Source organism: Zosterops lateralis (genome assembly GCF_965231275.1).
Source record: "Zosterops lateralis genome assembly, chromosome: 2".
Taxonomy (NCBI): Eukaryota; Metazoa; Chordata; class Aves; order Passeriformes; family Zosteropidae; genus Zosterops; species Zosterops lateralis.
This window is the reverse complement of record NC_139763.1, coordinates 20,781,603-20,809,208: the sequence shown is the minus strand read 5'-3', so window position 1 is coordinate 20,809,208 and position 27,606 is coordinate 20,781,603. Positions and strand designations below refer to the sequence as shown.

General features: G+C 37.3%; 1 protein-coding gene across 3 annotated transcripts in view; it reads left to right on the top strand.

The window, feature by feature from the left end:
• WWC3 (WWC family member 3) overlaps positions 1–27,606 on the top strand; it is a 98,967-nt gene that overhangs the window by 13,487 nt on the left and 57,874 nt on the right. For all 3 annotated transcript variants that reach the window (XM_083854677.1, XM_083854676.1, XM_083854675.1), the window contains exon 2: positions 23,113–23,222. In XM_083854677.1, the coding sequence (XP_083710803.1) occupies positions 23,113–23,222 (110 nt within the window). The remainder of the gene's footprint in view (positions 1–23,112; positions 23,223–27,606) is intronic.

Sequence of the window (27,606 nt, the reverse complement as noted above, 5' to 3'; positions counted from 1 at the left end):
AATGGGTTGAGAATTTTTAAAAAGTTTTGTTGTTTCAAAATACAGCTGCCTCATTTTATCATTAAAACATACTGTAATAAATTTCTGGAATATCTCCTTTGGGGTAATTATGTTTGGTATGTGAACATCTGGAGTTTTTGAGGTTTTGCACATATGACTGTTTGCCCACATGGTTCTTAAGATATTTGTTTTATTCTTTATGAAGTGACTTGATAAAGAAAATCATGTTCATTTTTTACTCGAATCACAACTGTAAGTTTATTTTCTTTACATTTAGAATCTGTGGAACGTTTATAAAAGGCTTTTCTTTAAAACAAAAATTACCCTGTGTCCAAAACTCTGGTTCTGTTTGTGACACTCCGAAACTATGGGTAGTGTCCTGACTGTGGAGATTTTCTCCCTACCCTCCAGTCCCTGAATACAGTTCTTTAAAATGCAAACCTTTTGAGATCCTGTGCTCATTTTTTCTGTCTTTTGCCCTTTTATGTGTGTACTCAGAAGATTATTTTTCAAAGTTGATGAAAATCTTAATACTGATACTCATATCTAGATATTTCTGGGTTTTCTGTAAAGAAAAGAAACAGATGTTATACATACTAATAGACCCTTAGTGTGGTATTAGTACATGATGTTAAAAGTTAATTAGTTCCCCTTTATTATGATTTCTTTCTCAAATTAGGAATACTTTTTTTTCTGTCTCATTAGTGAAGATGGTCAGTTGTCCAGATTTTACAAGAATGATTTCAAAATAGTTGTGAGAGCACTTTAGTTAAAGAATTTTTGAATGTTTTAAGGTACTACACTTCATAGAATTTAAAATACATGAGCTGTGTTGTGCTTTTGGGGGTTTAAGTGTTGGGGTTTTGCCTCTTTTAGAAGATGGAAATCTGTGCTATGAATACAGTACTAATACAGATTTTCCTTGAATCCATGTTTTACTCATTTTATATATTCTGTGTATGCTAGGCAGGCACACTTTTAAAATGTTGGGGGTTTTTTTTCATGGCAAAAATAGCTTGCAGCTTATTGAAAAACAAGGCAGATCTGTGCCTCAAAATCCAAATGAAACTGCTGCTTGGATGAGGCTCTAAAGAGGGCATTTATATGTTGTGGAATGAATGGCATGCCTGCGCTAACTCCCGCAGGCCGGATATTTCCAAGGTATCAGACAGAGCTGTATATACTGCACTTTTTCCCCTTTGGATCCAAAGGTTTCTCCCTTGGCAAGGTCTGAAAGACCCCTGGCCTTTGTGGGGAGGATGAGGTGGGGAGTGGGGACTGGCAGGGGAAAAGTAAAATGAGCAAGGTGACTGTATGTGTGTGATGCTTTTTTTTTATTTTCCACCCAGGCTACTCTTCTTGTGCTTTGTGAGCTTGTGTTGTTTTTCTAATCATTGTTCTTTGAACAGTGTAGTTAGGAATTTCCTGTTCACGTTTTACTACAATGGTTTGTTTAAAATGATAGACCGCAGTCTTTCCTGACCTAAAACTAGATTAGCCTTGAATGTCGAAAAGAAGTCGGGCAAATAAAGAGGATAGGCTGTATTTGCTTATGTCATGGAGAGAGGCCTTTTAACCATGGTCTCAGTTGTATCAAATACCACAAGTCATGTTTCTTAAATATTTATTAAGACAAATAAACATGGTTATTGTATGAACTGGCGGGTCTCCAAATTTCTGTCTCTTTGATTCTCATGGGTGGGTTGCTTTTAATCAGGAGAAGTATATTTAGTCAAGACTGATATCTACTGGATTACTGAATCCAGCCATAGCTCAGTTCTCCCCTTTCCTTTCCTTTGCTTTGTTACATTTTTGAAATGCAACAAAATAAGCCTCAGCAAAATTGAAGTTTTAAAATACTAAGCAGCAAATTTTGGGAAATACATTGGGTGTCTGGGATAAGGAAAGTTTAGTATAGTTTTCATATGTACTGCCACTTGTTTGATTTCAGAATTTGGAGGAAAAAATCTCCCAAGCCCAGCAATGTTAAATGTACAATGAATTGCAATATCCTTATTATACAATTTATGTTTATTTAGAGCAGGTTCTTTGTGTAGCACTGCTAATCTGTGTAAATAGTGCACACCTATAATGATGGAACAGTACAGTAATAAGGCTATTGATTTTTATCTGGAAAGAGATAAAATTTCAGTGTTCAAAGCAATATATGACCTTGACTTTGGACTTTTATTTTACAGAAAAATACTGTATCATAAATGATATTTTAGCGTGGCACAAAAATTTTATTCCGTTTTGTAGGAATGGCATATTGACCTGCCTGAGTTTGGTACTGAAGTCATCAGTGACAAATGTCAGGCTCATGAATATACATTTTATACATTGCTCTTGGGTATTTTTAATGTAAGATTGTCTGTGACCATGTGCATATGAAATTCTGGTAAACCTGCTAAATCACTTTTTCAAGATGGGAGATGTCAGATTTGTAAGATTGTGGAGTCTCTAGCTGATATGACACACAGGCATGTCATTACAAGGGTGTTGCCAGTTAAAATACTCAGCTGTTATGGTATTTCCAGCTTAGCATCTAACTTTGTTCCACCCAGCAAATAGTCACATAAATAGGACTAGCTGTGGATTTTTAAAGGAAATATTTAATGTATTTTTAAAGAAAATAACATTTGGAAGGAAAAATATTTGGGTAGCTTGTCTGGGGTAGGGCAGGGAGATGCCTTGCAGGGTACAGAGTTTGATGTGCTGAAGAAGCTCTCAGTGGTTGTTATGTGGAAAATGTGAGCTTTTACAGAAATCAGGTATTTCCGTGAGCACCGGAACTGGTGAAGCCTGGTTTCCTGTGGGTTTGAGTCTTACAACTGATTGACTTTGGAGTCTAGGAAGGTGAAAGTTCTGTTGGATGCTTTTTGCCTTTCGTTTGGGCTATTTGCATTCACTTGCTCCTGAGCAGGTTTTCTGATACCTGATTAGGTGTGAACATGTGTTTCTCACTTTCCATTAGGCCTCCTACTTTTCATAAACTTTCATAGGTATTTGAATTATGTGGGGGGGTTTTCCTAAAATTTGAAAACTCATTACTAGGAAAAAAGATCATATAGGCTTAGGTCTGTTAATTGTGTTATTAATAAAAAGCACATATCCATATTTTTATGGGAGATGGGACTATGAGCTCTTGATTTCTTTTTTTTTTTTTTTTTTATGATCCTGTTGTCAGCTAATTTTTAATAGCCAGTTTTGTTTGAAAAAGGAGCCAATTCCTAAAAACCATGTCACGTTTTTACATATTAAGTGGTAGAAATACATTTTGAGATCAGTATGCCAGATTTTGTTTTACTGACTTGGACTTTAATCATTCCACATGTGTGTGCAGTGGATGCACTATTCATGCACAGATGAAACAAAGCATTAAAGTTTCCAGTGTCGCTGTTAGGCTGAGTTGTGTGTGCTTTTAAGTTTGTTTTCCTATATGCATGAACAAAAAGTGTAATCTTGAGTAGAGAGCCAGAGTCCTGCTGAAGATTCATCATTGAGATTCCTGCTGTTGATTTACTGCCTGGGGTGTTAGCAGTCATTTTTTTGTTCATAAGTATCAGAGATGTATTGTGTGAAATACTGCCAAGGGCAGTGGATGCCATTAGTTTCACTGTCAGCAAAAATTGTTCACTTTATTTAGTTTTGACCTTTGCTAAGCAAAAGGTTTTTCTACCTGGAAAAGCTCAGTGAGTTCAGGGCCCTCAATCTTCCATATGAATGCTTTTTGTGTAGCAATACAGGTGAGTAGTTTATTCCACTAGATGAAGTAAGTGAGGTGAATAAGATGAGTAAGCAATTTTATTATGAGGCGCTGTCAGTTGTGTCTAAATGTTATGTTGCAAATTTGGCTCATGCTTTAAGCTGGTTGTGAGCCAGTGGCTGTGGTTAATTCATCACCAAACCTGAGCTAACAAGCCCTGTGTAGGCTAGGTTATATTAGATGGAGCTCTGTGCCACACTGAAGTAGCTGGAAGCTGTACTCATGGGAGCCAGGGCAAAACTGCTTTGAATCTGCTGGAAACATCCTGTGTAGACAAATGTAGAAGTGTTTATGTGGGGTAAATAATTTATAATATGAATTTGCAGTACCTTTACTGTAATGTTACTTTCTTTACAGAAATCAGTTAATGTTATTTTGTGTAAGCTGTAAGCTTTAGTTATCTCTTCTGGGGTTGTATTTATAAATTATGCATAAAATATGTATTATCATAGGCTGTATCACCAGTGTTAAATGGATTGATAATGTTCTTACCTCTTGATTTGCAGTAGTACAGCATCTTGTATATAATAAAGTTATCTTAAGTAAAGGTCTTTGAAATAAAGCCATGACTTCAGGAATATTTCTAATATGATCCAATCACTTGGAAGGCTGAGTTGAATCTTCCTGTTCCTGCGCACTGAAAGGATCTGGAGGAGCACTTGCCATGGTGCAGCGCAGCAACGCTGCTGTGCTCACAGAGGTGCTGCTGGAGCTGGCCTTCCTTCTGTGGAACAGGCTGGCTGTGGCTCTGAAGGGCTTAGACTGCTCCCAGTACTGTGAGAAGGCATTTATGTCCTTACAGGAAAGAAAAATGCCAGAAAAGAAAATGAAGACAGTACTAAGAAAGTTTTTTGTCATTGTTTCGATAGCTGCATATTGTGTACAGTCAAAATTTACACTTAAAAAAAGTGTGCAGTTGGCAGCAACGTAAAGGGAGCAGGGCACTCTGTGCCATTAATATGTGTGTGCATGGGAGAACACATGCCTGATCTAAAAGGTGTGTTTGAGAATGCTTTTGTAGTTCTCTTGTTTTGAAAATTGAAGATCAAAGCAATGTAGGTTCAAAACAACAGAACAATGTGCTGAGCTTAATTGTACAAAATACATGAGGGTGAACTGTTACTGAGGGCAAGGCAAGTTCGTTTTCATGGTTACTTTTGAGAGAAGCAAGAAATTAATTTTATTTTTATGATGGATCTCTGAAGACAATGATTTCTTATTTTTCTTCTCAACACAGATGTTTGATGCTAAAAAATGCCAGAAGACCTTGTCCATTCTTACAATATATTTAATACCTATTAAATTAAACCATGTGTTAGAACAAGCTACTATTTAAAAATGGCATTTGTGTAGTTTTCCTTTTAAATACCAAGCAGAGACCATAAACTTCTTTTGGTTTACTTTTATGCTGTTCTTGGATTGCATAAATTGTTACATTATGAAATTGTTTTGGCTCAGTTGTCAATAAATTGTGTGTTATCCTTTTAAGTATTCTGAATTTGTATTATGGCAGCAGTAATGTCATCCTGTCCTATGCTTCTGTCAGCACTCATTCTCTACAAAGAAGAAAAGTGTCCCTTTATATGTTTGCTGGAGTTTTGAGAAATGCAGATTATTCAGTCAGTGGGAATGTGCGTGTATGCATGGGTGTCTGCCCTCAGCATCGCTTTAGTGCCACCTCTGAAAGCAGTGTGGTCCAGGGATGTCTTAAATAGTTGATACATTGCTTTGCATGGTGCTCTCTTTAGAGAGTTTGGGCTTTGTTTTTTGAGGAGTGGGTGGGATTGGTATTCTTGCCCAAATCAGCATTCCACTTGAGACTTGACTGGTGTGTTAAATTGGTGTATTTATTAATGCTTCTTTGTCGAGAGGAGTTAAGGAAAATTAATTGTCTCCATAAAACTAATATTTGCAGGAATTAGAAGCATTAAGTCATTGTGAGTAAGATGCATTGCTCAATATATGGCCAGAGGGTAGGAGGGGGCCTAGACCAGTCATATCTGTAAAATTCAGGCTTTCACTAAAATGCAGCACAGCAACAGGGTTTAACTGGCTGTGCAGTGAGATTCCTTGCCTCAGAAGTCTGTTGTGAAAAACAAATAAAGATAGGGTGAAAAGCATTGCTAGAAAGACCTTGCTAATTGCATGGGGGAAGAACACATTTAATGCAATATGATAATAATTTATTTAACTGGTGGTATTTTCATTGTATTCTAATTAGAAATTGAGGGCAAAATTGTCAGGGAAGTTAACTTGAGGACACTAAAAATTTAGGTCTTTCAACTACAATGAGTAGAGAAGGGATGGATCTTCGCTCTTCTGACATCTCCTGTCTTTAGTCATTCCTTGTTGTGCTGCAGCAGTATGAAATCAGAAAACTAAATCCTGTGAATAAGAATCCTGTAGATTTCATGCTGGGAAGAGCAGAGAGTGGCTATGTATGTAAGCATCTGGGTTCACTTATGGGGAAGTAAGGCCTGCAGAAAGAGCTAGATGAAGGGTGATGGCAGAAGAGAGACTTTCCTGGCAGCAGCAGTCTAGGAAATGGTGAGAAAATCTCTTCAAATTATTTGTTCAGTTGTGGCATAAGTACAGGATGGGGAGGGAAGAAGGAGTGCTCCTGTTTCTTTTTCCACAGCTGTCTTGGAGAGACTTTCTTCTTGCTTAATAGATAATGGTGAAAAGTTTTTAGAAAATGACAGAACATGAAATTGTGTGGAGAAGGGAATGTAAGAGTCATTACCATGTTTTTCTGGGATTTCCCTGTCAGGCTTGTACGCTGCCTTCCCATGTGCCATAGTTTCCCTTTCAGTTCACTCAGGTTTCCTAATAGCATTTGAGAAGCTGGTGGCAAGTTTTGAAGTCCTGCTCTGTTAAACACACTTGAGTCACAAATTTTTCAGCACACATCTGGAATAGCAGTTGTGGTTCAATTTGCTTCATGGCCTCCTTTTATTGGATCTCCTGAAGCATTGCTCATCAGCCCAGCTAAGCAAGCAGGCTTACAACACTTCTGAAAACTGGGGAATTTTTTTTTCTCTTTAAGGCTACTCAGAGACTGAGTCAGTGGATCTTTCAGTAACTGTAAATAGCTAGTATTGTTGGGAAAAGTTTGTTACCTATCTAAAATTTTGCTCATGAGCTAAGTCTAGGAGACAGTCCTGCCTATCATCCTCACTTCAGAGGCTGGGAGGGCCCCTTTGATGGTTAGCTCTTGCATATAAATAATTTTGAAGAAAATAGGTGCATTAGAGTTAAAGAAACAAAGACTTTATATGCTTCCTCTGCTAGTAACACAAAAGGCCGTGAAATGCAGGGAACAGTTACTCTGACAAGATTTTGCATAATTTCTGTGAGGAGATAATTTTCTGTATTTTAAGTAAAGAAAACATATGTCCCTTCTGCTAGAACTTAGAATTCTAATATGTCAGACATAAACCCCATTTTTCTTCTGAGTGCCTCTGTTCAAGCTGCTTGTTACTTAGTACCAGACAAACCTCATGGAAATGTAGATTCTTTTCTTTACCTAATTCCGTTTTTCCTGCAGTTCATTTAATCTGCATTTCTCGTGTCTTTGTGGCTTTTCTGTGGTTGCATGTGAGCTAGTGCTATCTGTATTAAAGATAGACTTGATCTTATATGAGAAAAATAAGAAAAGCTGGGAAGAGATTTTAATTGCAATTACTATGGAAAAACAGTTTTTAGTGAGTATATAGTTGAGGATATGACTCAAAACACAGTAGCTTGTTTCCTTTGCACACTTTTTTTTAATGATTGCTTGGTCTATCTATCATTTAATGTGTTTTAGTAGTTAATTTCCTTCATGAATACCTAGTTATTTCCTGTGAAGCTTTGTTGTGTGGGTTTGTTTGGTATTTTTTAAACGACATTAACGGATAAATGGATTAATTAGTTGATTCCCAAACATGTTATCTGTGTCAGTATCCTATGCTGTTAGGTCTTAACCTTTCATGAGTACTGAAGGAAGTATTCATATTGGGGATTACTCTTCCAGGGAGCTACAGTTCCACTGTCTAGCAGTGGATATTCAGAGGTGCTTTCAAGGTTTTAGTTTTTCATTTGCTGTATACTCGAGTTTCTCAGAAACTTTTAAAACAAGCTATGTTCTTCCTCCAGACTTTAGAAGGCTCTTTAACATATGGGTCCTGGTGCCTCCATGTTCTCTTCCCAAGATGCTTTTGTGATGCATCTGTGTGGGTTTTTTTCATGTTTATTAAAATTGCATAGCCAAACATAGACCAAGCATTGTAAAATGCCAGGATTCATGTCTGCATTGTCATTGTTGTGAAACTGTCTTTATGTGACTGTTCTGATTTTATCTGGGTGAGTTTTTTGGTTCTTCTCTCTCCCCTCCCCCGCCAACCTGAGTGAGGCTTAGTGCAAGTTAGGCTAGTAGTTTGTTATGAATATTAGATCTTGTTCACCTCCTGCCTTTTCTACATTTCCTCTGTGCTCATCTGATAGCAAAATAAACTCCATTCAGTATCCATGGGACCCCCCCCCCCCCTTCTCCATTATGTGTTTTTGAAGCTCTGGTGAGTTGAAGCATACCTACTCTTAGTTTACTGTCTGGTCAGATGAGTGTTAGAAGTGATGGGATTGCGCAGGTTAGGGCAGCAGAGGGGGGCACATTGGAAGGCAGCAGGGATCTCTCCAGTTCAGTTGTACCAAGCTGTTATTTGAGCTTTCATACAACACTGTAGGTGGAATTTATGGTATAGCTGGAGTGGAGAGCACAGGAGAGAACAGAGCCGTGTGCAGAGTCTCAGAGCTGGGGGATGCAGAGGCTACTTTCTTTCCCCATCCAGCCAGATACGCTGTGGCCTGTTCACACTGCTCTGCTGTTAATCTTCCTCCTTGTGTTTATCCTGCTTCTCTATCTGTGCTTCCTTCCATCATTCATAGCTTTCTGATTGCCACTGCCTCTTCTTTCAGCACCTGGTTCCCATGTTCCTCATTCTTTTGTATCGCTGTGTGTCTGCTTCTTTTTTTTCCTTCATGATGTTCATGTGCTAACAGGGGTTGTACTGAGACTGGAAAGAGAAACTGACTTCCTAGTCTCTTTCCGTGGAAAGCAGGGTTGTACTGGAATTGTTTTTCTGGAGTTGCTCCTTGTAAAAAAGAGGATCAGTCCTCTTGGATGTTCTGGAACACTGGAATTGAGTGGCTGTGTGGCCAAGGGAGATCCTGAGAAGCTGGCATATGTTCAGTGGAGATTTAATCTGCAAAGACCCGAGCTTCTGTACTTCACAGACTTATGAGCATGTGCAACAATATTCCCCTCTTCAACTCCCTTGTACCTTCACCAGATTTGAATGTTTTTCCTTGGATGATAGGATACCTACAAAATTTGAGTCCCAGGGTTAGCAGTGGTGAGATTTTGTAGGAGACTGATGTAAGAATTGAAGCAGGGGGATGGGGAGGGACAGAACAGCATTTTTCCTGTGCTTCATTGTTTCAACTGGCAGAGCTGTTTTAATTGACTTTCTTACAAGAGATGAGAAGGAGGCACACCCTCAGGAGGGAGAACTTCAGCCAAGGCAACTCTACTCTATAGAATGAAAAGCAATAAAAAAAAAATGCCTAATGAGGGAATGCCTAACGAAGCATACCAGACTTCCTAATGAATGGGTGGTGCTGCGTTGTAGTAATGTGCAGCTGATACAACATCATATTGCAGCGGACTTTAGATACCTGCTACTTTTTGGTTGTTGATACTCAGTGCTTCCAGGTAAAGAATTCAGATGCTAATTCTGCAATGTACGTTTTTTCAATATTTGCAAACACATCTCTTTTCACTATGGAAGGTATGCTCTAGGTCACCCATGAGGTTGGGCTTGATACAAGGACTGCCAGCTAAAGTTTTATGGCTTGTAATGGTGACAGTGACTTTCTGACCTTAAAATGTGGACCTGGACAGCTGGGGCTACTCTGTGCTGCCTGGTGGAAGTTAGGGGCTTCCTGTGACTGAGTTCCTCAAAGGCTCAGAGCAGGGAGGGAGGGAGCTGAAGCTGTCTTTCTACAGCTCTTAAGCTTTCCTTCCTAGTAGTGGAGCTGCTTTTGGTTATGGGAAGTGAGCACTGTGCACTGAAAATATCTGCATTTACTAACTGCAGAGGAATGCATAAATATAGAAAAATATGCCAGTACAGCTTATTCCCGAAATATGTTACTATGTGGTGCAAGGGACCTTTGGGTGAGCAATATCCAAAAGGAGACTTCAGAAGAGATACCTCCCACTTCTGGAGAGACTTGTCATTTACAAATTATAATAATAATGCAAACCACAGAAGTCAGTTTCCTGAGTTGCTGTAAATGTGTGTTTTTAACACTCCTTTTCTAACACAAACGTAGGAAGCTGGCAAAGTAGCTATTTCAGTGCTCTAGAAAAGTTTAAAGTGAAATAATCTAAGGAAACGGAAGCCTCTATTTTTAACCTTCTCCGTCATGGGAGATGGGGCGGAAGAAGAGGAGGCCATCTACTGTTGAAATCTTTTCAATATCTTACTATAAATTTAATAGATTTCCACTGCTGTTTTAATGAAGAGGTATTCACTGATGTTCAGTTATGTTCAAATTACGATCACTGTAAGTTTGATGGCACGGTCAGTCTTCTAGAGTTGTGCTTTTGCTCCTGTTGACTGGTTTTCACTTTCCCACTTTCTGGCATATGTGAAATTTTATACTGTAAAATAACTTCCAACACTGCTTGTGCTGTTTTCTAGTTTGATCTATTTTCTTATATCAAAAATAAATTTTTCTAAGAGTTTCAAGTGTTTTTTTACATTGGGTTTGAGCAGATTCTTCTAAGTTTTTTTTTTCATACTGCATTATTGTAATTCATTAAAAGTACATTATTTCACCATATTTCTCTGGATTTTTTCACACAGTATTTTTTATTCTTGTATATATGTAAAAGCATGATAGTGAAGTTATGAGTAATTCCTCGTATTACTTACTGGGAACTACTTTATTAGTCTAACTGGAAGCTCAAATATAAGACATTATACAACTACTGGCAACCATAGAAGTAATAGCATCAAACTTTGTAAGTTCAACCTCTTAAAAATGTTCAGAACCTTATGTTCAGATGAACATAAATCTGTAAAAGTGACTTGGGGAGATATTAGTAAATTGCTGATATTAATTGGGGAATATACTGCACTAATTTGCAAGGTCAGCATTAAGGAAGACTGTAGGAAGCAGGTATATTTGGGGAATGATAACAATAGTAGGATAATGGTGCATTGGTAGAACAGGGGCTGGGTTAAATTCTCCTAAAAGCTTGAAAATTACTGTCTGACAAAGGTGCTAACCTGGGGTGTGGAAGGACTTCTAAGAGTTTAAGTGCATGTTTTAGAGCATCTTCTCCACAGCAACTGTGTTTATATTATATATATGTAGATAACATGAATTTCTGTTTGTGATTGGTAGATTAAGACTGTTGAGAATCAAAAGTTTAAGAATTATATAAACTATCATGTCATGAACTGTAAGTAACTTGACAGCTGTATCTGTAATTTTAAAGGCAAAGAGTGAGCTATGGAGAAGGAAATGTAGCAAAGCTGCAAATCACTAGAGAGCCATCACTTTTTACCTTAAGCAGTTATTTGTCTTAAAGAAACAATTTTACTTTGCAGGGAGGTTGTTGCTCTCCATTGGTATAAAAGCAGCAAAGGTTTTAGGAGGGTGAAATTTTTTCTGTTAGTTCTCCTGATTATGTTTGGAAAATATGACACATTTTTAGCGCAGTTCTCTTTAATAGGTTTATTTTTAGACCACTTTTAATATCTTACAGGTAATCATTAACTGTTTTTGTAATACCACTTAAAATATGAAGCTTTGAAATAAATGGGTGGATTGAGGATGCTAATGTATACAGCAGTTACTAATGATTTGTCCATCACCACTTCAAGGCAGCTGAAACATGCATCCATTTATGTTTGACTAAGAGTCTGTTACTCCTGGAAGAGTGGAAAAACCTTAAATAATGAGGTGACTGCTGTAGATCAGTGCTTGCAAGAAATGGACTCTGAAACCCAAAAGCATCAAAGATCCTGTCAACATATTACCACTTCAGTTGCTTAGTGCTAAGTCAAGCTTAGTAACTGTACAGACAAGTGATTGAAACGGTGCCCTTGGATGCAGTGTGCGTGTCACATTAGTTGCACTCCTTTACCCTCACATAAAGTATTGCTTTATTAGTGTAGTTTAGAAACTTAAGAAGAGGAGTGGTCTGGAAAGCCTTCCTTGCCGATCTGCAGTGCACTTTGGGCAGGGGGCTGCTGCAGGTCAGTGTAATGTCCTCTCTGGTTGCAGGTTTCCCTCCATGCCCATGGGCACCCACTCCACTGAGAGGGGCTTGGAGCCAGAGCTGTGGCCTCTTACAAGGCAAAATTCCTCTGTTTTACAGGCAAAGTCAGTGCGTGACAGCTCAGTAGCATGTTAGAAGACATAACATAGAAATGGCACAAAAGAGTCCATAAAATATCCAGGAATGTGATAATTGAACATGTTTGAGAAATGCCATATGTGGTACTTTCAGGAAAAATACAGGATGAGTATAACACATTTTCAAGTGTGTTGGAAGACAAGAAGGAGAAAAGCTGTTTTGAAAGATTAAATAAGAAACTCTTGTCTTGAATTTCTAATATTAGCTGGCATTGTAGACTTTTCTGGGTGTGAGGCCTTTGTTTAGTGTTTTACCTCACAATTTGTTTTGAATAGGATGTATGTGAAGTCATGGTATGCGTATTCTTTTGGCACTTATCTACACATCACTTTGTTCCAAGACTTGAAAAGAGTGGTCTCTTGAATATGTATTTTTCCAACCTTTTTTTTATACTCAGGCCAGTTGCATTTACTTTTTCCTCCCATTGTTTGTCAGTTTCTGCTTAATTTCTCTAGAAATGGTTTCTGGTAACTTTTAATGTATGTTTTCTTTTATATTAATATAATTGAATAATACTTGTTGGTGAAAATAGTTTCCTGAAAATAATTTCAGTGAAATTTAATTTACTATACTCCAAGTATAGTAAGTTTTTTGAAGATGGAGACTTAAAATATTTTAAAACATCAGATTAACTAAATTTTCACCAACAGTAGTGCTAGGCTTGTTTGTGCATATAGGCATGGCATATGTCTGTTTCTGGTGTCAGTAAACTTCAGTGTACATGTAGGGGAACATTAGCTATAGCCTTTTCTAAAACATTGTTTTTTTCAGACTACAGAAATAAAAAATCCAATTAGCTCTTGTTTGTTGTCGTGTTTTCTAGCATGATGGACCTTATTAGTGTATGAGAGAGATTCTCACAAAATCATGGAATATGCTGAGTTGGAAGGGACCCACAAGGATCATCAGAGTCCAGCTCTTGGCCTCGCACAACTGTCTATCACACCATGTGCCCAAGAGTATTGTCCAAATGCTTCTTGAACTCTGTCAGGCTTCATGCTGTAACCACATCCCGGGGGAGCCTGTTCCAGTGCCCAATCTGACAAAACTTCAAGCCATTCTTTTGGGTTCTGTCACTGGTTACCACAGGGGAGAGATCAGTGTCTGCCCATTCTCTTCCCCTCATGATGAAGCTGTAGACTGCAGTGAGGCATCTCCTCAGTCTCCTCTCCTCCAGGCTGAGCAGAGTAGGTGCCCTCAGCTGCTTTTCATACAGCTTCTCCTCAAGGCTCTTCACCATCTTTGTTGCCCTCCTTTAGATGCTCACTAATATCTTTCTTATATTACAGCACCCAAACCTGCCCCCAGCACTGGAGGTGAGTGCCCCAGCTCAGAGCAGAGGGGACAATCCCCTCCCTTGCCCAGCTGGCCATGCTGGGCCTGATGTCCCCAGGACAGGGCTGGCCCTCCTGGCTGCCAGGGCACTGCTGGCTCGTGTTCAACTTGTCACTGACCAGGACCGCCAGGTCCCTTTCTGCAGGGCCGCTCTCCAGCCTCTCCTTCCCCAGTCTGCCCATATATCCAGAGTTGCCCCATCCCAGGTACAGATTCTGGCACTTTTCCCTTGTTCAGGTTCATACAGTTTGTGGCTGCCTATCCGCTAATTTGTCAAGGTGTCCCTGCCTTTGAGGGCCTTCCTGTCTTTGAGCGAGTCAACAGCTCCTCCCAGTTTTGTGTTGTCTGTGAACTTTCTTAGTGTCCCTTCCAGTCCTGCATCCATTGGGATGTAATTGCATATATACTTCAAGGTTCTAATGTTAACCTTTATGCATCTTCAGCTACTTGCTTTCTGGTCAGCCCAAAGACTACCTGTTAATGTAAGATTTTCTGTTTTGCCGAGACTTGCCTAAAGTGGTTTAAAGTGTTTACAAAAGTGTTTCACAGTGCTTTCTTTATTGAAGAATGTCTAAGTTAAACTTCAGTCATTTGGCACTTCAATGATATTTAGACAAATCAATACATTTTGTGGACAAATCACTTGTGTGTGTTCATGTGTGTACATATATGTATATGCCCACACACATATATATTAAGTTAATTCCAATCTGGATAATTGGAAAAGAAGAATGATAAATTTAAGGGAAGGGAACACCTTCAGTGGTGAAGAGATAACCATTATAAATGTACAGAAACTTGAATTACCATTGTCTGTTAGAAAATTGAAGAATAATATCTTCTGTAATGTTTGGGATAATCACACAGACTTCAAAAATTTGAAGAAAAATTTAGTCTAGCAAGGTCAGATTAAAGGTAACAAGATAGTTAATGCTGATGTAATCTTTCTAGATATAGGACACCTGAGTTTAGCAAGAGACCACAGTAGTTGGCAGACAGTTTTCAATAACCTTACACTTTTACTTTTCTACTGCACTAATAAACAGTGATAGCCAACATATTTAATAAACTGGTAGTGAAAGAGACAGTGTCATAGTGAGGATGTTCTAATCTTTTTTGATATAAACTTCAAGTGATCATGCAAGAGTCCTCAGGAAGTATTCACCTGCTTGATAGTGTCTTGCAGCATGTAAGACCATGTTACTTCTTATTGGGATGCAAAGTTTCTTTTGGTGCCTCCTTTTGTTCTAACATGTGGAGCTTCATTTACTTGAATTTGGAGTTTTATGTCCCATTTTTGTTCCTCCTTGTCTGCTGGGGATCCTTTTCCTGTCTGCTACATTTTCCTGCTTTGAACTCCTCCCATGATTCTTGTTCATGTGCAAAATACTTATTGCTAAGAACTTGCTGGTAAGATCTTGCCAGATGCACTTTTTCACCCTTGCTCATTAGGACTTGCCTTAGGAAAGTGCAGGTGTTTCCTCCTCATCTGACAGTTGAATACAGAAGTTGTGACCAGCAATCAGAAGTGAGTAATTTTCTGTGTCGGCATACACTTATACACAAGCATATATACAGTCCTCTGTTGTAGGGGTGTGTACATACCCTTACACCCATACATAAGGGAGGCATACACTTACTGCCTCTCCCACTGACTCTTCTACAATGGTTTACTGAACTGATGGGCAGGATCATGGTCAAATAAGTTAGCTGGAAATTTATATTCTCAAACTAGAGGAATGTTTGCAAAACTAAAGTTACAGCTGTCAAGCAGTTTGTTAGATAGAAGTGAACATAGAAATGGGTTTTAGTAGATTCTGAGGACATATAAAACTGATAGCTGGATGACTTGCTTGTCTCCAGCAGAAGGTTTGCAGAGTTGTGATTTGCAGGATGGAAGAAATAAATGGGTAACTACATGCCTGGCCTTTACTAACTGGGAGCTTGATTATCAATCAGATGTAGTTGGAAAATGCTGCTATGCACAGATGTTGGATAAAAGTTAAAAATTGATTCAGAATCAGTGAAATTAGAGCACTGCATACTTGCTTCTTTTAAAGCTGTGGTGTGTCATGACACGTGTAGTGTCATGTTAGGCTTCTTACACAAGTGGAAGAATTCAGCTTCTCGAATTTTGAAATTCTCTGTTAATTTTTTTTTATTGTTTAGTCTTTTGATTCTTATTAATTTCGTTTTAGGGTGGTTTTTTTTTTTTTTTTTTTTTTTTTTTTTTTTTTTTTTAGTCTCACACATTACAGAAGTCCTCTAGAAGATCTTGTAAATATTTAGAGATTTTTGAGTAGCACTGGCAAAAAAAAGTTGCAAGTATTTTGCATGTTACTCTTTGTAGCAGAGAGCATATTCAAGATGAAGGTGCAATTTGAAATCAGAGATGGTAGTCTCCTAATTTCCCCTCCTTATCTGCCACACATCCCTGCTGTTTTCCTCTTACATTTTATACCCAGCTGCCATATATAATTTTGTCTATTTTCTGCTGTAGCTGTCAAGTCATCTGCCATCCAGTCTGCTTTTCTTCAGCCAGACCCTCCAGCAATTGTCTTTGTCCCACTGCTAATCTTAGGATTTGGCTAGTGGCTTTGTACAGTTGCTGGTCACTTGAGGCTATCTATGTGTACATAAACTAAATAAGTTTTAAAGCATTTATGGATAGTCCTACTTAACCCTCTGCCCATTTTTTTACTGTTTATCCTCTGTAAAAAACCACAATAAATTGCAGACACAAAAATAGTTTTCTTAAAAGCACTGACTTTTAACCTGGCTGTGATTTTTGAGAAAGACATTTTCTTCATGTACATGAAATATTTTCAGCAAGAATTTTCCATAATATTTGTGTTCTGAATTTGGATATGGATCATAGCTGTTGTTAAGAAATGGATAGCTGCTGGAAGACTTGGCTGCTTGTGTGGAACTGTTTCAGCAGTTCCTGAGCAGCCAGACAAGTTATGTGAGAGCTGCAATTGGACATAGCATTTTATGTTTCAACATACTAAGCCAGTATTTTTCAGCTGTTTTGGTTTTGGGGATTATGAGAAAGGGTAAAAACAAAAGTATATTATTTATCTATTGCTGCTTGTTAGTAAAGGTTTATTGTTCCTAGAGTAGTGAAAGGTAAGAGGGTGTCCTTGGGTACATTTCTTAGAGGTGTTTGTAGACAATGTAGGCTGCTATTACTTTTTGTAAGTGAACAAATCATATAGGTTCTCTCTTAGCTGTGTAGCTTTACATACATTTTGCATTACAAAATCTAATTGTTCTGAGTTTAAATTAAAATAATGGTCTGATAGTGACCACACATTTTTCTCACACTTCAAGATGTTGATCTATTACTGTACAAGTGGCTAGCTAGTGCCATCCTGTGCCTTCTGTTTTGCACATTGATTTATGTGTGTTGGTTTGTGTTACTGTAAATTGAAGCAAATACACTGATTGGGGAGTACTAGCATTCTGTCATCAGCTTATTTGTTGAGAAAAAAAAAAGAAAAAAAGAGAAATATAATAATAAAAAAATATTATTAATAATATATATAATATATAATATATTATATATATATTATATTAATAATAATAATAATAAATAGATGCAAAATACAGTGTGGTCTTAAAAAGACTGAATTTCAAGTGACCTTTAGAAGAGTTGGCGCTGTTATTTCCTTGCTGGAGGGTACCATTTTTTTTTCAAGGGAAATGTATCCCAACAAGGACTCTGAACACATTACCTTCTTTAAATCTTGATCCTGAGCACAGAATTTCATTTATGTAAGTTTCAGTCTGGCTATCTGTATTGTGGATTTATTTTAATGAAAAATTGAGTAGATGTTCAGTGAATTATTTTATTTAGAGTTTGAGGTTAAATCAGGTAGTAAAATGAAGAGATATAAATTGTATTAAGAAAAAGGTTAAAAGAAACTTGTATCTCGAAAAGATACATATAGTTTGGTGAACTTTGTTGTACTTTTGACTAAGCAGTTGGTATGTACTTTGCCAAACTTTATTTCAAAATCTAGTTCATTTTTATGATTTGGCTGCTTGCAGAGAGCTGAGTGGATGGAGGACAGATGAGGAGGAGAACCATGGGGTACTCCAGAGTGCTGTAGCAGTGGGTCTGGAGCTGACAGTGGCATTTACTGCGAGCAGCCTGTGCCTGAGTGGCGTGTGCTGCCCCGGGCTGAGGCTGCGTGGCTCTGGCCGGTGCCTGTTTCTGCCCTGTGGAGGAAGCTCCTGCCCTCGGCAGCTGGGCAGCGTGTGCCTGCAGTGTCCCTGCCCTGCTCGGGGACAGTGGCTCTTGGGGAGGGCAGCCTGCTCCGGGCCATGGCAGACCCTCTCTGTGTCTCACAGAGATGATCTTGCTGCCCGCACCAGACCTGTGGTAGTGGAAGATGTTGAAGAAGTGCCTCCAGGACTGCAGTGTGACTTTTAAAAACAATATAATAACAAATCCTCCCCTTCTCCCCCTCAGTGTAGGCAGCTCTTCTTACCAGTGTCTGTTAAACAACAGAAGAATAATCTTCTCTTCCTTCTCAATTTCTTGGTTTGACTTGTTTGGGTTTTTTTGTTGGTTTGGTTTTTTTGGTTTCTCTGTGCACTTGGAGGGAACAAGAGCCATGGTACAAGACAAGAGGGTTAGTTAAACTTTATAACAATGTCTGTAACTTAAATTCACATTCGAAAGGAGGCAAGAAAAAAAAAAAACCATTGAAAGCTTTAAAGTGTGTGCATGATTTCTCATTTTGCCTTTTCTCTTTCTTTCCTTGTGACGCTTTAGTAGTGTACTTGGCATAATACTTTCCTTGGATAAACTATTGCTAGATTTATCAGATTGCTAATTATTTTCTGGTTATTCTCATTTTTAAATTGCATGGTGTTCTTCAGATCTCTAATGTGAATTTCCAAAATAAATTAGTAATACAGTTTGTGTATCTGCATTTGTCAGGCAAAACCATCTATCCCATTAGGTGACAATTCAGACTGAGATCAGATTTAAGGAAATTTTTCTCCTAGTTAGTTGTGGAGGTGTATCAAATTTTATGAGATATTTTTTACCTGACCAAAGTCAGAAACAAAATTGAAAACACTGTTGACAGCTGATATTTTTGCATTCTTCTCTTTCTCCTACAGACAATGACTTTTGTTCAGAACTTGGTAGTTCTTTTTCATAATTATTCCTCGTGGTTAGTGCTCTCCTCTTAATCCAGGCCCACTTTGAAAGGTGGGGTGACCCTGTATGTAATTTAGGTGTCCAGGCATTGTTTAAAGGAGGGCAACTAGTTTACAACGGTGTTTCTACTTTGGAACACCTTTTCGGTTTCCTGTTCAAGATCTTGGAAAAACAGGCTCTGTTTGTCTTTATTTAGTTCCTCCCAGGGGAAGTTTTACTTAATTAGACCTAGGGATTTCAACAATCCAGGGCCCTCTAATGTGGCATCAGGGCCATGGGAAGACTGAGGATGTTATCTAATATTTTCCAAAGCCTTGTGTTTTTAGTGATCTGGTTCTGGTTTTGAAGGTCTGTGACGGTGAAGTTGCCCTAATCTATCTCTGAAATTGTGCTTTGGAGATGTGGAGTATGTCTTTGGACCAAGAAGCTTTTCTTTATTATTTAAAGGTTGAGGTTTTCTGTGAGGGTTTTTTTTGGAGGGAAAGGAAGTGTTGAAATTAGATGCTGTTAACAATGTATCTGAACCTGAAAGCCCTTTGAAGTAAATTATCTAAAATGGTATTTAGTCATTATCTTTTAATGTCTTTACTTCTACCCATCCAGTCCCTGCCACAAACTGGTGCATTCAAAAAATACTTGTTTTGCTGCCGCATATTCAGAAAGCTGTAATAACGTGCTCTGGAATCCTTCTTTGTGTCCTAGTGGATAAAGATACAGAATAAGTATGCAAGGAGGAGAAAAAACTTAATTTGTCACTTGTTTGGGTTTATCTTACAGTTTAATATCTGTATTCTAACTGTTTAGCTTGGTAATTAATCCAGAGAAAATATGAATAAAACTTGGGTTTTCAGGTGTGTGTGTTGGATTGCCTGCAAATACCAGACTTGCATTTTCTTAATGAAAATATATAATTTGGGCAGAGTTACAAGTGACAGATCCGAGGTTCATGACATTGCTCAAAGATTTTTCTCTGGGTTTGATATGCTGGATTTGCATTATGGAAGCTTTCTTCCGTGATTCTGTATTTGCTTCTGCCGGGTTTCAGAGTCACAAAAGATTGGGTGCCTAAGGACTGATTGAGTGCCTTTATCCTTTTGGAAAGGATAAAGTCAGCTAATCTGACATTAAGGGTAATTTTTTGATCTGTGCAGAATTGGCCCAGTGGAGATCTGTTACTTGTACCTGGCCTGTAGGTCCAGTGGCTGCAAAGAGTTAATGCTGTAAACTGCTCCCAGAGGATTTTCATCTTCAGTTCAAAGTTCAGAACCTTCTTGTTAGTGTCTGCCAGTTGTTTTGGGGAAAACAGGAGGTGATCATGGGTGAGTGTATTAGTTATTGTTTACTACCAAGATCACAGATAAATGCCTTAGTTTTTCTTTACTGTGAATAGCACAGTTTGGGACTGCCCTGTTTTTTGTTTAATCAAAGATGGCAGCATTTTTGTTGTGTCTTTGTCTTTATAATGCTTTGAAAAGTTTTTTGTCTTTATTTCAATGCTTTAAAATGTTTTAACAGAGGTATTTGTACCTTGTACAATTCTTTATTAAAAAGTAGAAAATATCTGTTCTATTTTATAGAACTTAAGCTAATTAAAAACAAACCCAGAGGGTAAAGCAGTATTTCCAGAAGATACTTACTTAATTTCAGAAATTGACTGCTGTAATTTGTGGTTGACCTCCAGTGTAGATATCTGCATCTGTTCCATTTTGTCTTTGTTATTCTGAAAAACCCTAGTTTCCTTAACTGGAAAGAAACTAATCTTGTCCTCAGAGTTGTGCTGGTTAAACCAGGGAAGTATTTTTTCAGTTCACTTAGTCAAAGCAGTGCAAAACACAGGCAGAAACTTCCAGTTCTTAGTTTCGTGTCTTTGGCTGAAGGTCCAACTACATAGGTATAAATGTGACTGAATTGATTCAGTGTGACATTATGCACTTTCTGAAGGGAATCCAACTTTGATTATACTTTAAAATGAGCAACATCAACTTAATAATGGTCTGAATATCTGGAAGACACCTTTTTATGTGTTGGGGTTTTTTTCCCTATAAGTTTTCCTTCAAAACCATTAATTAAACTGTTCGTACATGCTTTTATAACACTGTAATGAAAACTGGTTAGACTAGATGAATTGGTTTTCTTCAATCTCCCTTTTCCAAAAAGTGAACATTGTCCTTGTCCTGCAAGTCTGAGTCCTGGCAGGATCACAGAGAGCATTGAATTAAAGATTTTGTAGTGTGAAAAGTTAGAGTATCATGTGCAGGTTTTATTTATGAATAAAGGGTGAGGGTATGTTTGTGTAACAGGCAAGCAAGTCTCATAACTCATTCCAAAGAAAATCTTGTCTATAGTGCAGTAATTTAGGAGCTGATGTCTAGACTACTTTGAGAAATTGTAAACATGATGTCTTCAGAAAAAGACCATGGGAGTTTAAGAAAAACTGCTGCACTTTGTATGTTTAATATTTGACTGAATTCCAGGAGGATCAAGCATATTTTGGCAATATCTGGTCTGCCTGACTGCTAGATGAATTACTGAGAGTGTGTATTTCAGTTCCTAGTAACATTTTCTTTCTTGAATACAGCATCTTTGGGTTTGCATGATTACGTGATGTAAACTACATATTTGACAGTAATGGAAAAATTTTACTTTAAATAGCGGTGCACAAGCTTATGTACATCTTCTTGTTAAACTGTTTATAAGTGTTAGAGAATCAACCAAATAGGATCAAGCTATTATTTGACCTGAATAGCTTGGTCTTTCTGCTTGATCTTTCTCTGCAGAGCTGTTGCAATGCAACTTGAAACTAGTAAGGATATTTTTTTTTTAATTCTGCGGCAGTTAATTTTGAACGCTGTAATCTCAATCACTTTGAAATAGTTTTAGGAGGCAGGTAAATGCAGTTTTTCTGTTTGCTGTGTGCAAAGTTAAGTATTCTTTGGTGATGAGTGAATGGTGTGCTTACTGCAGCATTGGACTAACTAGAATGTAGCTGCAGCAGTGTTTCCATCATTTGAAGTCTCTACCACTGGATTGTTCTGGTTGGTTTCATTTTGGGGTAAGAAATTACTTCCAAATTCAAAGACAGATATACTTTAGTTCAGATGAAGTTACTGTGTTATACAGGTGTTATCAGATGAAGGAATTATGATTCCTAATGGTCTCTCCATTCAGCAGTGTATTTGTAAGCATAGTCCAAATCTGGGGCCAGAAAATCTTAATTGGATATTACAACATACAGGCAGCATTATGCTATAGATTGTGCTCAGCTTAAGTTGGTCTCTAAATTAATGCATGTTCATGTTTGGAAAGTTGTCGTCCTTCTATGTATTAGAAATGGCTCAACAAGTAAGTGAGGAAGGCGTTGTATCTATATCCCATGTGTAAGTGAAATTACTTTATTAGTAGCTTTTCAGTAAATGAATTTAGAGACAGCTTTTAGAGGAAAACATTATCCTAGCAGTTAAAGTAAAGATTAAAATGAATATTTGAGTAATCAACATGATTAGATTGAGCATAAAGGCTTTTATATTTATATCATTTATTCTTCCTAGTTTTTTATATGCCTTGCTGTTCTAGAGCAATGTTGATTTAGGGTCTTTCTGTATAATATGGAACCCAGTACTTTCAATGTTCCTGTCAACACTGACATGGCTGTTTCAGTTTTCTATATATTAAATTTTCTATATATTTTTATATGTTCTATATAGTTCACTGATATATTAAGACTTTGTCTAACAAGGGCTGTGATATTTTAAGCTGATAGATAGTAATGCTGTTACTTATTAATTACTATTTCTGCTCTAATTGCTTCAGAATTTTTCAGAGACATTTGTTTGTCTCTCTTCTTTTTGAGGAAGAGGAAGTAATTTGGATATGTCTGGACCAAGAGAATACAATTAATAGTTGGAAATGTATAATTGAAAAGAGGAAGTTTGTTATGTAGTACTGTCTTGAATTTTATGTTACTTTTTTTAAAAGACAACCAGTTGTGCTGCATTGTCACCAGAAAGAAGTTAAAACCTGTAAAGCTTCCAGTAGTTTCAGCAGTGGTGAACTCCAGTTTCACATTTGCGTTCTTTGCAATATGGGAGAAGAACTGGCAAGACTGCATGCCATTATAATTAAATTGTTATACATAGAAACTAGAGGGGAGAAGCTTGTCTTACCTGTTTGGGGAGTATCTGTCAGCATATTTAAATGGAAATTTATTTTGAAACTGTATGTTTGTAATTATCAGCACATTCCTAAGTAGCATAACTAGTTTTTGATCAACTGGTGAAGGAATCTTCAAAACATGAAATAACATTCACTGCATTGTAAAATCTGCGCCTTTTATATTTATTTGTGCTGTTTTTATTTTTACAGGATTACAAAGCCATTGACGTTTGCCGACTGTGTTGGTGATGAGCTTCCCTTAGGATGGGAAACTGTTTACGATCAACAGATTGGAGTTTATTATATGGACCACATAAATCGTGAGTGTATTTGTGATTGCTTTGAGGAATACTAGCGAGCTGGTGTTTACTCTTGCCACTAACTTTGCTTCCAATACCATTTATACACCTTGTGCTACAGTGAGAAAATGTATGCAAGTAATTTCTTGCAGAATGTGTTTCCTTATCTTTCATATGGAGGCATAATTATAAAGAATTCCATTTCTAAAGAATTTTACGAACTATGAGCTATAGTGTGTAAAAATATTTTGGTTTCCTTGGTCATACTGGGAAGTATTAGTAATTTTGTTGTTGCTTTTTGCCATATGTCAGAATGATTTTTGTGTTATATTCTTATATTTCCTATTTTTTCAGTCATCCATAGTTCACTCTTCTAGATGGAAAACCAAAATAGATTCTGAGAGAAGTGTGCTGATTTTTAATCAGAAGCACTGTGAAATACAGTAGTCTCATCCTTGGTTCAGCAATACATGTTTTATGTTTTAATACAGTACAAAATGCTGTCAAAAAGACAACAGATGTCCCTTTTGGAAACTAATTTCCAGCACTTTCCCTTTTGGACTATTGCTGAGCTTTGTATCATCACTGTGGCACATTTGGCCATTCTACTTAAAAAGAAATGTCTTATCTTTATGGCTTTGTACTGCTGCTGTTACTGTTGTGCTATCATTAACTTCTTATCGCCATTGAGTGAATGTTTTCAGTATTGTGGGAATTGGCAGTTGGTGGGGACTAAGAAAAGAAGAAAGTAGTTACATGGGCTATCACAGCAACGGTAAATAGTATAATCTGAAAAACTAACCTCAATACTATCTACCTGAAATCTAGTCAATTAAAAAATGAAAGTGTAGAAATAATTTTGGGCTTCCAGTCATCATTGGAATTACTTGTGTATTGTGGTTTCACAATTACTTGCTTTAAAAAACCCAAGCAACAGAATAATAAATGTTCTCATGGTATTGTTTTACCTATACAGGTGCTTATTTGTTGTGAAATTTAACAAAGATCATTAACTAAATCATAAACTTTAAACAGCTGTTAATACATTCATCACAAGGATAGATAGACAAGAAAATTCAAAGGCAATAAATACAGACTGTTAGGTAATTGTTACAATAACTCTGATTTTAAAAAAAGGTATTAGTTTAAGGATTGCTGTCATGGTAACTTTATGTTGAAATTTAATGAAAAGTGAGAATTACCTTGGAATGCAGTAGTGGAGTGCACTTGTACCAAAGTATGTGCATGAATGCATATAGTGAAAAAAAAAAAAAAAAGAAGGTATTGCTAACTCTTTTTAAGTTCTTTTTTTTTAGATTTCTTTTTCATTTTAATTTTAACTTGTTTTAAAGTCCCTACAGAAAATGAGTAGAACATGAACTCCTATTTTAATATTGTGCCTTAAAAAAGCTACTGATAGGCCTCTGTGATAGGGATAACAATCCACCATCACATGCAAAGAAAGGGCTTCCTTTTCTTTTCAAATTCTGTTATTAGCAGCTTTACCACAGACTTCAATTTTGAACTTACAGAAGGGATATTTATCATTGTAGCCATGTCAGATCTGGCTTGCATTTTTTCTCTACAATTGAGAGCAATAAGAGTCTTTGCAAAGAGCAATTGAGTTCCCAAATGATCAATGGGTAGACAGAAAGAAAAGATGAATATTAATGGGTCTGGAAAAGCAAAGCTAATCATATTAGGTATGAAATAAAGCTAATGTATGAACAGAGGGATAGAAGCTTCATGGGGACTCTGATGAACTAAGTAAAAGGAATCATTCAACAATTAACAAGGTTGCAAAATTAGTCTCTTTCATGATAACTAATTACTTGCAGCCCACAGATATTATCCTAAATGGTAATTCAACCGTCACAGTAAAATGGGTTGTCACCCTTAGGCTAATACAGTGCTTTCATATACCAGCAAGATTTATAATAAGAGGGAAGACAGAGTTGATATTATAGCTGGATAATTATTATTCAAATATTAGTAGGATACTTGATCTGGTTTTTAAACCATGGAGAACAAAGATACCAATCAAGACTGCATTAACTTCCTTTGTAGAAGCGAGAACTAATGAGTAGACAATCATGTACATCATGAGGTGGTGTCAAACAAGCGGCAGAGATGGTGTAGGAGCTGCAGAAATGTTTTTCTGAAATGAGTATCTCTGAACCACTTGGAATGGCAGCTTCAGGAGAAAACATTTGGTTTGCCTTTTGTGGCTGACTGGGCTAAATGCTTTATGCAGCACTGGAATTCTGTGTTAATTGACAAAACAGTTAGAAGTGCCTCAGTGTCAAGAAATACTATGAGAAAAAGCAAGGGATAGTTCAGAGAGAGTCTTTCTACGCTTACACTTACCAGGAACCTCTCATGCTTTGTGCACTCTCTCAAGCTTTTTGCCCTTGCACCTTTTAAAAGAAAGCAGCAATACATCTGATTTTTTTCTAAGTCTCTTGCTATGTTTGTTTACCCAGGAAGCAAGAAAAAGATTTCTAGGCAATAGTTTTCCATTTAAACTGGGAAAAAAAACAAGGAACAGAAGAATCTTCTGTAAATCTCAATGGTGCTTCCAACCCTGATCTCCATCTTGTTCTGTAAATTCAGAATTTGTTGACACCCTTACTAAGCTGCTCTTGGCTGTTGTCCAACCATTGCTTAAAAACCTTGGCGGTTGCCAGCCACAGAATTCCTTTCCCTCCTCCTCAGAGTCTGGGGAGCCTTTGAAGTCTCCTCTAAGCAGTTGGGCATTCCCCAGTGAGGGAATAGTATATTCTCTGCATTTGTCTGGCACTGTTCTTGAGTTACTATGGTGTTTTTTAAATGGGTTGTAAAGAAATGAAGTAAGTTAATTTTATCATACAATGTAGTTTTAGTCTTGTTATGTGACTTGTTTAGAAATCCAGGGCAAAATTTCACAAACCAGAAAAAAGGAGAGCTTCCCATGCCCTAAAGAAGTTTTTCAACCTTAGATGAATGCTGCTAGCTTTTCAGAAGGCTTCTGAAATAATTCTGTGAGAGATACAGTGCCCTGAAGTATAGAATCTCAGAAGCTTAATGTATAATAGAATGTAACACCTTAGCCTGGGCTGTTAATTGAGGTTGGACTAATAATTTACCATTCAAAGACAAAAACTGCATTCTAGTAAGCCTATCTGTTTTATAAATATTTACTGATTTCTCATTGCTTCCATGGGGATTTAGCCATTTTAGGAGTATTAAAATTTGCACACATTTCAGAGGTACTTATGGACAGATGAGGTAGCAGTGGAAATTGAAATGCCATTGGTGAAGGGTGGGCAGCAGTCAGAACTCTGTTTCTTCTGCTTGCCCTCCATGTAGAGAAAGATTTATGGCAACTCAACAAGCCAAAGCACATCCTGTCCTTAGCTGAGTTTTGGGACGCTGGAGCCAGAAGGGAGTCGAAGGGGTCCCTGGAAAATGGGGAGAAATTGCAGAACTGTAGGTACTATCTTTATGCTGTTTCAGTGTGAGGAGCGAAAAGTACAGCTGTTAAGAGAGAAGGTTATTTGGGAACCTAACCTGCAATCTTTCGGAAGCACTGCACTTTGAAGAGCTTTCTGTTTTTGTTTGTATACTTTTCAGATGGCTCTCAAATGGTAGAGGTTGATGATCATTAGGGTTCTTAATCTGTTGGGCTCAATCTTCTACAGTTTTGTATTTCATCACTGGCACCAATATACTGAATTATGTACTCAGGATTAATGCAAAAAATAACTGGCTTTCATCTCTTACAAGAAACCAAGTTTGAAAAAATTGCTAGGTGCTTGGCTCCTGACTGTGCTGCAGGTTTTGTCACTGCTTTGAACACCTACATTGTGTCTGCAGAAGCTTCTTACTGGTAGAGCTTCAATCATCAGAAATTAACATCACATTTAAAAACAAGGCTTTACATGGACATCTTCCTGTAAAACATATTTGTTGACTCACAAAAATCCACAAAATGAACCAATAATTTTTTAGTATTTTTATGTATGTCATCCTCAAATGCCTTTGCAGCTGCAAAGAGATTGTTTTGGAGCAATAACCTTGAAAATCATAAATACAAGATTTTTTTTTTTTTTTTTTTTTTTTTTTTTTTTTTTTTTTTTTTTTTTTTTTGTGGAGACTTGTTTTTGGTTTGTGTTTAAATAAAAGCTGTTCTAAACACTGGCAAGGAAAAACAGCTCTTTCTTAAGACAGAAAAAAAGAGAAGTGATTTAAACGCTTTATGGATTCAAGATTATGATGCTGACTTCTCTGTTGAATTACCTTATTCTTCTTAACTATGCCTTGTCCTTTTAAGATGTTATACTTGCAAAGTATATATATGCAGTATCATAAGATAATTCCAGCTATTCATAGACTTATGGGTTAAGCACTGAGATACCTTGCACTT